General features: G+C 42.0%; 1 protein-coding gene across 1 annotated transcript; it reads left to right on the top strand.

Moving 5' to 3' along the window:
• Positions 1–2,495: 2,495 nt before the first annotated feature.
• LOC109483294 (carboxylesterase 1E-like) lies at positions 2,496–3,219 on the top strand. The gene is made up of 2 exons (XM_019786287.1): positions 2,496–3,012; positions 3,140–3,219. Exons 1-2 carry the CDS (start codon positions 2,610–2,612, stop codon positions 3,217–3,219), a joined length of 483 nt encoding a protein of 160 aa, XP_019641846.1. The 5' UTR covers positions 2,496–2,609.
• The last annotated feature ends 9,296 nt before the right edge of the window (positions 3,220–12,515 follow it).

The raw sequence follows: 12,515 nt of genomic DNA, 5'->3' as shown, positions 1-12,515 counted from the left end.
TCTGATTATAGACTACTAAACTAATTTAATGCTGATATTTACTGCCATCAAGACATGAGGTACAGAAATGAACAGAAAATAACAATCTTACACAAAAACAAACAAGCTGCAGACTTCCGGGAAGCGAGCAGATTCCTCGTGTTCTTGAATCCCCCCATACCGACGTCTATTCCTGCAGGCGCCTCAGATTCTGAAATAATTGACCTCCTATCTTCCTGTATATCTTCCACCCACCCGCGTGCGGCCAACCTACTCTGTCCTCACAGACACACCCACTCAATAATCAGTCACCCAAAACAATACTTCCGTACCCGGAGACTATAAAAAAGTAGATTCCAGGAAAGACAGTGGGGTTTACAATGGTCGCTTCTGATGGCCCGTACACACAGCTCGGCGCTTCTGCATGTATTGACGCCGCGCATGAAGCAAAGCTAAAATCAATCAGATTAGGAAGTCCTAATTACTGTAGTAACCTGATACCGTCGACGCGTTCTTCCCATTCAAGGCCGCGGATTCGCAGCGTTAAGACCGGGAAAATGTGTCTGGAAGCCGCGTTCTCCTGTGAGCCTTTCTCCGTGCGAGGAATCGAAAATACTTTCTTATCGGGGCATCATCCTCTAGCCGCGGCCTGCAAAGGGTGAAGTTATCCATTCTTTTCGAGACATATTTCAGTTAGAAGTTGCGCGCCACAATGCTGATCACGACCTCATTTGCATCGTAATGTCACTTGAAGCTTGAAGTTTGTAAAGAATTATTTTCTTTGCCAACTTCTGGTAATACCGGGTCACCTAAAGTTGACACACATCCATGTCCATGCCCAGGGGACTCTAGTAACAACGTGACATGTTTCAAAACGTTAAAGGGAAGATCTGTACTGAAAAGAACGGGAGAAGAGAAGTGAAGAGAGAAATGACACCTTGACGTTATAGCATTAATTCGTGTCATATTACATATATATGATTTATTATTATGATTAAGCAACCTCCTATCTCTGTTCTTTTTATGCAACAGGCACATTGTTAAAGATTTTGCTTAATTTAGCATGAAGGAAGAGACAAAAAGAAAATGTGAAAGGCTGTAACAATGCAATTTTCCGCCACAGATCTGAAATGACAATCCCTGACAGAACCTCAGTCGGTTTTGTTCTCTTTTCGCAGTAGTAAATTATTTGAAACCCAGTTGATCCCGAAATGTACTATGACGAAACCTTCGTTAAGACCCTTTCGAACTTTTTATCCTTGGGAATTATTGCAGGAAATGCACAATGATATTTTCAAAACCCCGTAATCCGTTGCGTTTGTTAAATCATTGAGGCAAAACTGCAACAGACGGTCTTTCAAATAATCCACTCCAACTTACATATCGTTTGTCTGCGGTTAAATTGAATGTTATCAAAACTGACGCAGTTAAGTTATTCGGCCATGAAAGTCATATGTTACACACAGTCAAGACGATTTATGATGTAAATGTTTAATAGATCCCGCCAGACGGGCATTCAAGTTCAACTAAGTTCCAGTCTATAAACTCCGAGGTTTATGTCTGTCTGGTCCGTCCGTCTTTATAACTCTCAGCATAGTGCTTATCATCATAGATACAGAGGCACGACAAAGAAATAGTACGACTGTAACCTTCTCATTTGCAATCATAGGGGCAACAAAGGCCAATACCGGATATCTATAAGTCCATGTGACAAGAATTAAAAATAAAAGTACCATAAGAATATTTCAAAGAAAGACGACGAGTATGATGATCGTGGTATTCTATAGATTTCCAAGGCGAACCTTTACATATTTGGAGGCGTGGCTTCAACGCCCCCATAGCCAATAAAATCATGCGTGGCTGATGACGCAAAGCGCATCGTACATATTCCATTCCACCGTGTGGTAAGCTTGATTCATTCCACCCTGATCTCCTGCTTCAGATTTGAGCAAACACCAATTACAGACACGCTACCAGCAAGTCAGCTCATTAATATGCAGGGCATGTACGTTTCAATGATTGGTAAACATCTTGTGGCGGTAATACATCCAAAGCCCACCTTTATGGAACGCCCACGAGAGCACACCCATTGATTTTATTTTTTTACAGCCGACAGGCCTACGTCGTGACTCCGCTTTCATAAATTACCTTTCCCGGGATCCACAGACGCCGGGCTGGGTACGTGCGGGGTTCCTGTTGCTTGTGCTGCCGGAACTGTCTCACAGATTATTACCTTGCTAGCACACACGGGCTGCCTTCAGTCTGTGGTTTATCTCGGAGAGACACGTACAACCCTTGGTCATGCGAGACAGCAGACGTCTGGGCGTAGTCGGGACGGCGTTTTGCTTTTAAACGCGTGAACGCGCTCGCCCGGACCTACTCGGTGGGTTGTCAACTGCCGTTTATAAGCACTGCCCCCTCTCGCGACCGATACCGTCTATCTACCTTCGCAAGACTTGTTGAACATTTTCTTACCGTGCGCGTCTTCGACAACTTTTAGCATTCTAGTCGTCAAATCAAATTTGCCTGAGATAATATCTTCTCTGTTTTACTTGCAGGCAAGACAGCAGATGCTGACTGCGTTTACCGTTACCAGACACAACGAGGAGCCAAGGTAGTAACGGGTAAACATGGCCCCGAGATGCGGGACTTTGCTGTTAATGTGGGCTCTTCTCCACTTCTTTGGAGTTACTTCTTCTTCTTCGCCCGTGATGACCAAGTACGGACAGGTAAGCGGCATCACGGTGACGCCGGCTAGAGACCTGAAGCCGGTTGTCCAGTACCTCGGGATCCCGTACGCTCTCCCGCCGAAGGGCAGCCTGCGTTTTCGGCCGCCGCAGCCCCCCAAGCCGTGGACAGGCGTGCGGAACTTCACCGCGTTTGGCCCCGTGTGCCCGCAGATGATCAACGATACCGAGAACTGGCAGAAGCAGGGGGCCTCCGTCCAGAGGATGCGGCTGGCCATGCTGCCTTTCCTGAAGCTGATGGACGAAGACTGCCTCTATCTTAATGTGTACAAACGAGCGGACTTGGGTAAGTCTCCACTTACTGTACATCAATACCATGATAATCTCAGTGTCCGCAGATGCTGGCGTTATCATCGAGTTCAGGCCAGCCTTCGTCTACACCCAAATCAGTAATATCATGTATTTTGCTCCAGCGGTTAGTTTTCGATCATTAGGAACGGGTCGGTTAACGATTGGAGCGGCAAACAGGATCGTGGTCACCCGGGTAGCTTGAAGGGCGGATACCTGACCTTACCAGTAGAGTGAAAAATCACGTTGAAGGATTATTATCCATAAAACTGGCTTAGATGAAATGCACTGCGACCGGGCCATTTTGTCATTACCAGGCGTATCATACCTGTGATATTGACTTGGATTTGGACGCGAGGAAGCGTTGACTTGAGGCACGAAGCATATCGGTAATCGGCCGTCATCGCCGGTCTCAATAGCATCGGCCGGTTTCAAACCCTAATCCTGCCGGATTGTCTTCAACAGGATCGATACTGATTTTCATTTTTCCTCTCTGATACATCCAAATGAAAAATAGAACCTCCAATTTTCCCGACACTGCGTGTGTGCAAGAAGAGACTACACGGTATATGTATATAGTCACGTGCGTGAAATTGCTCATCTATGCTGGCAGTAATTACACCACTTATTAAGAAAATCCCTGCGATCAACCTTGATTTATAACCTTTCTGCCTGGGTGGATATTTCTGAGAGGGTCTCCGCAGGAGTTGTCCTCCCCTACGCGCGGTGTCGGGTGCAGGGTTACCGGCAGGGTCGCGGAGATGCCCCGCTGTAATTGGCAAACTAGTAACGCCATTTATACACACCGTCAAGGTAAATACTCTTAAGATATTGCGTTTTAGCGGAAATCGACAAAACGGAAGGAAGCAAACACACCTCAGCCGATACTCTATTAGTTATGAAACCGCGGATCAAATTCCGATCCCCAAATGTCTACTTTCCTTTCTAGATGAAGGAACGTTTACCTATATTTATCCTCTTTTTTTGTTTTCCCCCTTTCGTCGCCCATCCCCAATGCCATTTCCATCGATACACCGCGATACTGCGAGGTGACAAATGACGGTGGGAAACGAGCAAAGAATTAAGTCCTCCAGACATCCATTATGACTTGCGCGATGAACACAAAAGAGCCAGAGGGAGACCTGACTCGGGGGACACTCCACATAATAGACGTTCAAGATGAAACCCCCATCGTCTTCAAAGAAGTTCGTAAGAGGCAACATCTGGGTAAATGGAGGCGGAAAATAGAATTGATCGGGTCAAGTGGTGAATGCACGAACCGGCGTGCTCAGCCCATCACTCCCGCGGTACGTTCCCGGTTTTCTCTTTCAACCAGACGCCCAGACCTTTTCCTCTCGTCATTAATATTGTAAATACCGTTTCCCGTGTGTCTTTAACCCCCGGTAATGTTGGCTGACAACTTTGATTAGGCTCCAAGACGCAGCGTGCATCAACAGGAGCCGCCTGCACTGTTGGGAGATAAGAGGCTCAGAAAACAACAGGAGTTAACCAAAAAACGCCCGATCCATCCGTAAAGACAATGCATTGATTAAAAACAATATTATTTTGTTGCTTGTGGATTATTGTTGACATATCCTGGGGTATGTTTGTAATCCATATATCACGGAGCGATGTTTACTAGACAAGCTTCTCAATTCATATCTTCATAAACCCAAACAGGGATTGTTGCCAACAATGACACTGTTTGTAACTGGGTTATATGTATGAACGACATTAGCAACCATAATTGTAATTGCTTTATAACCCTTACGTTCCTGGGTTTGTGCTCGTAATGCAATTATACCAATTTATTAGTCGCGTTGAGTAATCAAACAATTAAAGGTTTCCTCACTGAACCAAACATAAAAATTTTCCAGGGTATCTGGTTATACCATCAGTGGGACTGGATGCCCGAGTAGCTCATCGTCTTGTAATTAAATTTTCTAACTGTTTATTGATTATCAGGACATCCGGGTAACCAACTGTCGTGCATACTAATGACCGTGATCCAACGTCACGGTGGATTCAATTTCTTCATTAGAAGAGTTCATACATAGGTACTTTGACTTTATCTAGATCCAGACTTAGCTTTTTTTGTGTCTGTATATATAATACTTGAATTTGACGCAAAGCCCCACTGGAAAGCTGTATCGATCACTGAGCCCGGTAAACCTGTCAGTAAGTAGAAATGACAGTAAATGAGTAAAACTAGCCCAATAAACTACTGCTCTGTTTACTTCAACACATTCATATATGGTAAACAGCAATTCTAACTCTTTTCTGCAACATACTACAAGTAATGTAATCCAGTACCATGAGGTTTCTGCTACAGCATCAGTTACCATGGTGACAGACGTCTAGTCCAGGTCATTGACTTTATTTATTTGGAGCGGAAGAAGAATAAGAAGGAACGGAGCAAAATGTGTTAGAGAATACGTTTCCTTCTGCGAAGATAAACACAATAATAAACAAATAAGCCGTAATCTAAGGACAAGACTATGGCTGATAGCTGTACTAAATCCAGCTCCTTATTCTGAGTGCTGCATTGATTGACATCTATTAATTCACGACCCAATTCACTTGTTGTATCTGATTTGTTATGGATTTTATCAAATACATCAATCAGATTGATATGGTCATCACATATATCAATGCTGTATGTTTTGTCACAAATCAATAATTTGTCACGTTTGGTATTTATATATTTACAAGGTCACATGGCAGTCACAGGATATCGGTCATGTTGTAATTGTCGTATTCCGATACATTAAGGCAACGGATAATCGTCAAATGCATCAATGTGCAGCGGAAGCTATCACTGTATCTTGACGACATCAAGGCGCCCATGCTGTTTAAAAATGTACAAATGTAGCATTACATTTGCTGATCAAACCGTCTTTTATGAACATGTCACTACACATATCGACTGTTCCTTCTGGCGATGTAAAAGCTGGTGTGGTTGAGCTTTGTGAAAAAAGTGTTTGCTACTCGTATCTTCAAGTCATCTCACGGTGTCTAACTGTGCCTTACGTTTACCGCCATCACATGGTGTACATGGTGCCCTGGACGGATCACAACAAATTATGGGGTCATGCGGCGTAACAGCACGAGTGTCCGACTCAGAACCACGAGGTCCCGGGTTCGAATCATGCCATGCCATCGATTTTGTGCCCCTGGAAAAGGCACTTTTCCTTACTTTCCTCACTTTACTCGGGTTAAAATGGGCACTTAGCTTTGGTTAGGGACGCTCCTCTCATGGGACGTTAAATTGAGGTCTCGTCTTTGAGGTGAGCCAGCTACGTTAAAGAACCCATCACACCTTTCGAAAAAGAGTAGGGACATACCTCGTGTGCGATGCTTCAAATCGCCCAGATATGGAGGCCTGGCTAACACTCGTCTCGTATTAGCCACACGGTGATTCACATAATGACCAGGACTCTAGGAAGAAAAGGTCAAATTTGCACAGTAATGGAGAGCCTAATCAAACAAACAAACAAACAAACAAACAAACAGACAACCACTCTCTGTGTCAGCAAAAGTTGACGGTCTGATGTTAGAACACCTGCAGCTCTTAGAGATGCCAGTAGATCTATATATAGATGACTATTGATTTATTCGACAGGATTTTTATGGGGTTCGCCCCATTAGAAGGAAGCCCCAACCACACACAAGAGAGACCGGAAGATTAATAAAGGGGGCCCCAAATCAAAATGTAATGTAGTGAGAGTCTCTTTCCTGTACTTAGACGGTGTTTTCCCACCTGCTGAGAGATGATGATCTAGTATTGACTGTTTACGAGACGTCTGCATGTTACGATCATTTAATTAGCTGATGGAGCCGAAAAAAATGAAAATCTGAACGGGCGAGCTGATAATGTCCTCAGGAGCATTCTAGGATATGGTCATCATGATCAAATCCAAGTTAATTTTTGTAACAATCGAATTTTGTGAATAATCAACAGAGGCACGTGTATGCTATATTAGCTATAGTGTACTAGTATACTAGTGTACACTATTGTTTGGGGAGAAAGGGGCACGTGATAGAATTTGTAACGTTAAAACAAGCTAAGAAACTGATACGCTTCTAGTTTTCAAAACGAATTGGCTTATCCTTCGTCTTTACGTCTGGGATAGATATTTGGCTATAGAGTGAATTAAACCCAACAATAGGTTATTAATATTAATATTAGCTGCTGTATTTGATGGTGATGTTGTATTTGCTTCATAGTCATTATTAGTACGTCAATAGATACATTTATCTGTATCTAACCATTTTTGTTCCGTTCCGTTTTCAACCACTCCCTTTGTTCGTGTCAATCTATGAGAAAGCCATGTCAGAGTGTGCTCTGAATTCATACAGGTAAACCCAGATCTCGGAAGTGTACATATGCATGTACACAGAATCCCACATGCATATCAATAGCTGTATCCAACACGTACACAGATTCTAACAAATGCTCTATTGTATCAAAGGCTTTAATCTTTTAAGAAGATGGATCTCAGCATAATGGAAAAATCTAATTACTGGCTGGGCACGCCAGCGATCTTCGCAAACACGTCCTTAGTCAATGACTGGAAATGAAATGCATCTCCCTATTAAGGCTTTATGCACGAAGTTTTTTCAGACGTAATGCTGTAATGATGAGAATGGATGTACATGGAAACGTTATGCCAGACATGGTCCCAACAGCTTGATGAAGCCAGGCCATATATTTTCTGAGGGTACCTTTGCTTTTCAAAGCCATGTATTTCTTTGAGGACACGGCGGTGCATTAAGTAGTTGGCCCACACCCAACTCGCGTGGCTTCAGCCATTGCCACTGTAATATAGCTGGCCACGCCTAATGCGTTCTGGTAGACGACCTGCTTGTGACGGTAGACACACTGGTTGCAGCAGGCGGCACCCGCAGAATTTGTAACGAGTTCCAGTCAGTTCCGTGTAACTTTGGAATGACGTAAAGATCACGGTTACCGATTGTTTTTTGCGAACTATCATATAGTACTTTCTGCGCAGGACATCAGTCACTAAAATACTGATATCATTCTTTTATATTTTCTGTTATATGGGCTTGTGTGCCAGTCACGGTTAGATATCTAGATATTGACATTTAGGTTTTTGTATCATTTTTTTAGGCCACGCCATGTAAATTTTATGGATGACGTCCGCGCGCGCATTGATTTTGGCCTGTTCCTAGAAAAAAACCCCAAGAAATTCCGCTTCCTGTAGCTATGACCAAATCGTTAGATTGACGTGAAACCCGTAACGCAAAATGGGCAAAGAGCACATGCTTTGTTTCTGCAGGCCTGCAAAAATGTGATGAAAGAAACAGGACAGGACGATAACTTCATTTCCACCTAATTTATTGCTAAGACTTCTTGCTTGTTAATCTGTGTCACCTCATTCAATTTGTGTCCTAACATTTATCGTCTCTAAGTATAGTACTTCTAATCTAGGCATCTTGTTTTTTTTCGCCCTCTCGCATTAGATATAGGGTCTCCAAAGGACGTCATCCATAAAATTTACTTGGTGTGGCCTTAGTATTAGTACAAAATTTTGGGTTACGTAATAATTGGAATAGCCGTTAACATTCCAATGAGACGCACCATTTATCAATGTACCGTATCGGACTTGCTCTACGTCTGTTTGATTTCCTTTGGCGTCCCCTAAAATTACCTACATTTCCTCTTTTGAGTGCACTACTTTGTTTTCAAATAGCCGACATAAATCACTCCGCGATATGCCTATTGACACTCACATCCCGGCACCACCGGGGTGCGCTTTGCGTAATATTGGACATCGATTCTTCCGCGCGCGCTTGAACCTTGTGTTAAGCCTTTACGGCATGGCAGAAAACTTTGATTATCCGGATTTCTAAGTGCACTGTACATCGTCTCTTCACGATCTGGACACGTCTTTACACGCTGGGCTTATTTGATTAGTTTTGGCCCCTAAAACAGTTCGTGGTCGTAAGGTTTCTAATATGAGCACGCGGTGCGTTGTTAATCTTTGTTGATGGGCAATCGATTTTCTTCAACGACCAGGCCAGTGTATGAATTCTCGAGCTGGGATACGTTGAAAGTATATTACTGGCAGATATAGATACACTGAAGGTGGCACCTCGATACACTCTGAAGAACATATAATTGTATTCAAGTAGACATTTCATTACCGCACCAGAGAATGCTGTCCAATTTAGGCAGATCTATGCCGTTCCGATCAATGTTCTGCCTTACGGATAGGGAAAACTGTTACATCATTTCTGACAAAATCATTTGTATGCAGCTTCCGGCCTATTCTAGTGAATACCATGGATAAACCATAGTCTTGGTGAATCATTGATTTCTTGCAGATAATTAGTACCTGTGCAATAAACTTGTAGACCAAATGTAGGTCAAATAATTTATGTGTAGGATTACCTGTTGTCTGCCACCGTCTATCTTACAAATGGTCGGTAAATCTAGAGCCGAGACCAGTCGTCCCACAAGTATTTCAACTCCATCATCTGCTTCAAACAGTTCCATGTTACCAAAACCCAAAACAAGAAGTAAAGAGAGAACGTTTCTGCGGCGGGCAGTCAAACTTTGGAACAACTTACCACCACATATAAAAACACTTTCCAGTCCATCTACCTTTAAAGGCCATCCACGTGCACCATCTGTTCAAACAATATTCACTCTGTAATTTAGTTTATATATGTATGTTGCAGATGGTCTCATATCTTTAAGATATAAAGACTTTTGGCAATGTCTCTAATTAACATTAATTTAAAACAAGTTCTTTTTGCAGTACTGAAGTCAGCTTTCTCCTCATAAGGAACGATTTTTAAAGATAGTGAGCGCATGTTTTTAAGTGATGAAACATCACGTCCAATATTGGACTGATGCTTCCAAGAAATATCAGACCTACCTACATACTTACTAGTCTCCTGACTGTCTTGGTTACCGGAAGGGGGGGGGGAGTTTTCTTTTGTACATGACTGTCTGCAACTCTAGATTTGTAGGTCTGTTCCCAGGAGAAACCCTATTTTTTCTTGTGCTTGAGATTGCAAGACATAAGTCACACACTAATGTATTTGTTAATGTTGTGTTGTGACCGGTCAAACCCATCAGCATTTATTTTGTTTACAGGAGGGTATTTGGGGTCATTCTTTGCCATTCTCAAGAACGTAGTGTTAGTCCATTAAGAGACAGTCGTAAATACATTTGGGCGCATTGCACAAAAAATAAAGCTTTTTCGTAAATCTTAGCCTAAATGTCCTCAATCGTTTTCTCGTTTAGTAAACGACTATTGTCCCCTTGAAAGAATAATTCTATGAAGGTTTTCGTAGTCACAGAGGTTGACCAAATCAAAATATAAAAGATGTCTAAGACCTAAAATATCTTGTACCAAACTTGAAGTCATCCAAGACTCTCCGATGCAGCGTTAGATTTATAACACCTAATCTATTGTTCATGTGCTTCTTTTCATAATGTTAAACGTTAGCAAGCGCGCGAGTCACAACTCGTTCAGGTAGGACTATCCTGCACAATATTATGTATTAGTGGATGTATATTTGTCTAAACAGCGATGTGACCCGGTTCTATCAGACAATACTGATATACGGCTTTCCTGTCAATGCCATCCCCATTTGTGGTAATAACCTGTGTGCTGAAAACATGGATGCCGTACCCTACAGCTGCACATCACTCTAGTTGATGCCCCACTGATTTTGTCAAGTCATCATGATCCACCGACTGAGCGTAAACTTTTTCGAGATAAAGTTTAACATAAACAGTGAGGCAAACCTGAAAGATAAGGTTTGAGTAAATCAATTCTAATATAGCCAACAGTCTTAATACATGTCGTATCATCACATGTGACAGGTCAGTGAAACCACGTATCTGATGAAGTGCGTAGAATATAATTAGAGGTTTTGTTTAGAGTCATGCACTGATTATGCAGGACTTTAATGGTACCCTATCTGTGATTATGATTGACATGCTGAAACAGGTGGAAGTGGACAAACACGCTTCTGATATACATGTACATGCTATGGCTACCTCTACTCTATCGAGTGACACCAAAAGCTTTGAAAGTGATTGGATAGTTTTCTATCAGGGAAAGTGACATGACTGATGTTTCCCATCACTCTTTTCGATAAATCGATAACTGAAATAAAATGGAATAAACGAGCAAAGTTGTCATTAAATACCACTTGCTGATGGATTTATGACATTTTGTATTTTTTCAATATTCCGCCCCAAAGGTGGAATAAAAACGACCTAATTCGTTTGACGCGATTACAGAAAATGATGGCACAATAGCCATAAAATATTAGAAATCAATATGATAGAAAATAGCATCAAGGCAATAAGGTTCGTAAATTATTTTTTTTACTTTATAATCTAACGTTAGAACTATCATTGTGGTCATTTTCCGTAATTGTTGAGTATTGAAACTAGTATTGACGACCAAATAATGCTAAATAAAACTTAATTCAAAAACACCCACAGACGGTAGAATATTTCCTTCATATTTGCCATAGACAGTATTCAACATCTAAAACCCCTTCATCATGATCACTTTTCTCGGCAGGGTTTTTGGTAATGATTGCTTGTAATAGTAAACAATCAGCCTTCTATGTGGCCTTTCGTTGACCAAATCCAACAAGGACATAAATATAGAGCCATGCAGCATTCTGCTAGTTCCCTTTGGACATGAGCTGGTTTGAAGTGATCAAGAACGCCCTTTCACACTTTCAGGAGGATTACCAGGGTGGCAGCGCAAAATTACCCTGAAGAGAAAGACGAGTAAACACGCTTAACGTGCCGTTAGGTGTGAAATCCCATGTGATGTTACCGGCGTGGAGATTGCGACCTGAAGGAAACCAGTTATAAATTTGCGCTGGCAATGACGTCCACATCGTCAGTTTTCTTTACCAGATTCTGGTCACCTACTTTTGCCAGTCTTCGCTTTATTCTGAGTAAAAATGTCGTGTTCTTCTCTGTGCATTTAAGTGCTTATGAAACTTTAAAATGTTGAGTAAAAGGCATAGAAACCCCCACTTAGTACGTCGATAACTGTTTGTTCGGCGTTTCAGTGCAATGGCGCCAGCAGTGGCAGTATTGGCTTTTTGAAGATTAATTTACATATAGCAGAAAAACGGTGTATATATCGTGCAAATGAATAGGTTAACCTAATAATACTACCTTTTTTACATTTAATCTGAAAATGTTGCTTCCAGGTTTAAGAAGCACGTTTAGAAACACCAGCAGCGTCACAAGAATTTTGTTCAAACTTGTTTAAACACAATAACTCTTACACATAAATTACATCACCCACATTTGGTCTACAAGTTTATTTTACAGGTAGTAATTACCTACACGAAGTCTATGATTGAGCATGGAGATGCTTTATCCATGGTATTCACTAGAAGAGGTCTGACGGTGCATACAAATGCTCCTGTCAGCAATTAACTTACAGGTTTCCCTATCTGTATGGCAGCACATTGACTGATACGGTA

Source organism: Branchiostoma belcheri, unplaced genomic scaffold (assembly GCF_001625305.1).
Source record: "Branchiostoma belcheri isolate BF01 breed outbred unplaced genomic scaffold, Haploidv18h27 scaffold64, whole genome shotgun sequence".
Classification (NCBI taxonomy): domain Eukaryota; kingdom Metazoa; phylum Chordata; class Leptocardii; order Amphioxiformes; family Branchiostomatidae; genus Branchiostoma; species Branchiostoma belcheri.
This window is presented reverse-complemented; position numbering and strand designations above follow the sequence as displayed.

Excerpts from the sequence above, each read along its gene's own strand:
- LOC109483294 (XM_019786287.1), top strand. The coding sequence starts at position 2,610 with ATGGCCCCGAGATGCGGGACTTTGCTGTTAATGTGGGCTCTTCTCCAC. Across the intron at positions 3,013-3,139 it reads GTACAAACGAGCGGACTTGG|CGGTTAGTTTTCGATCATTA; the intron begins GTAAGTCTCCAC and ends ATTTTGCTCCAG.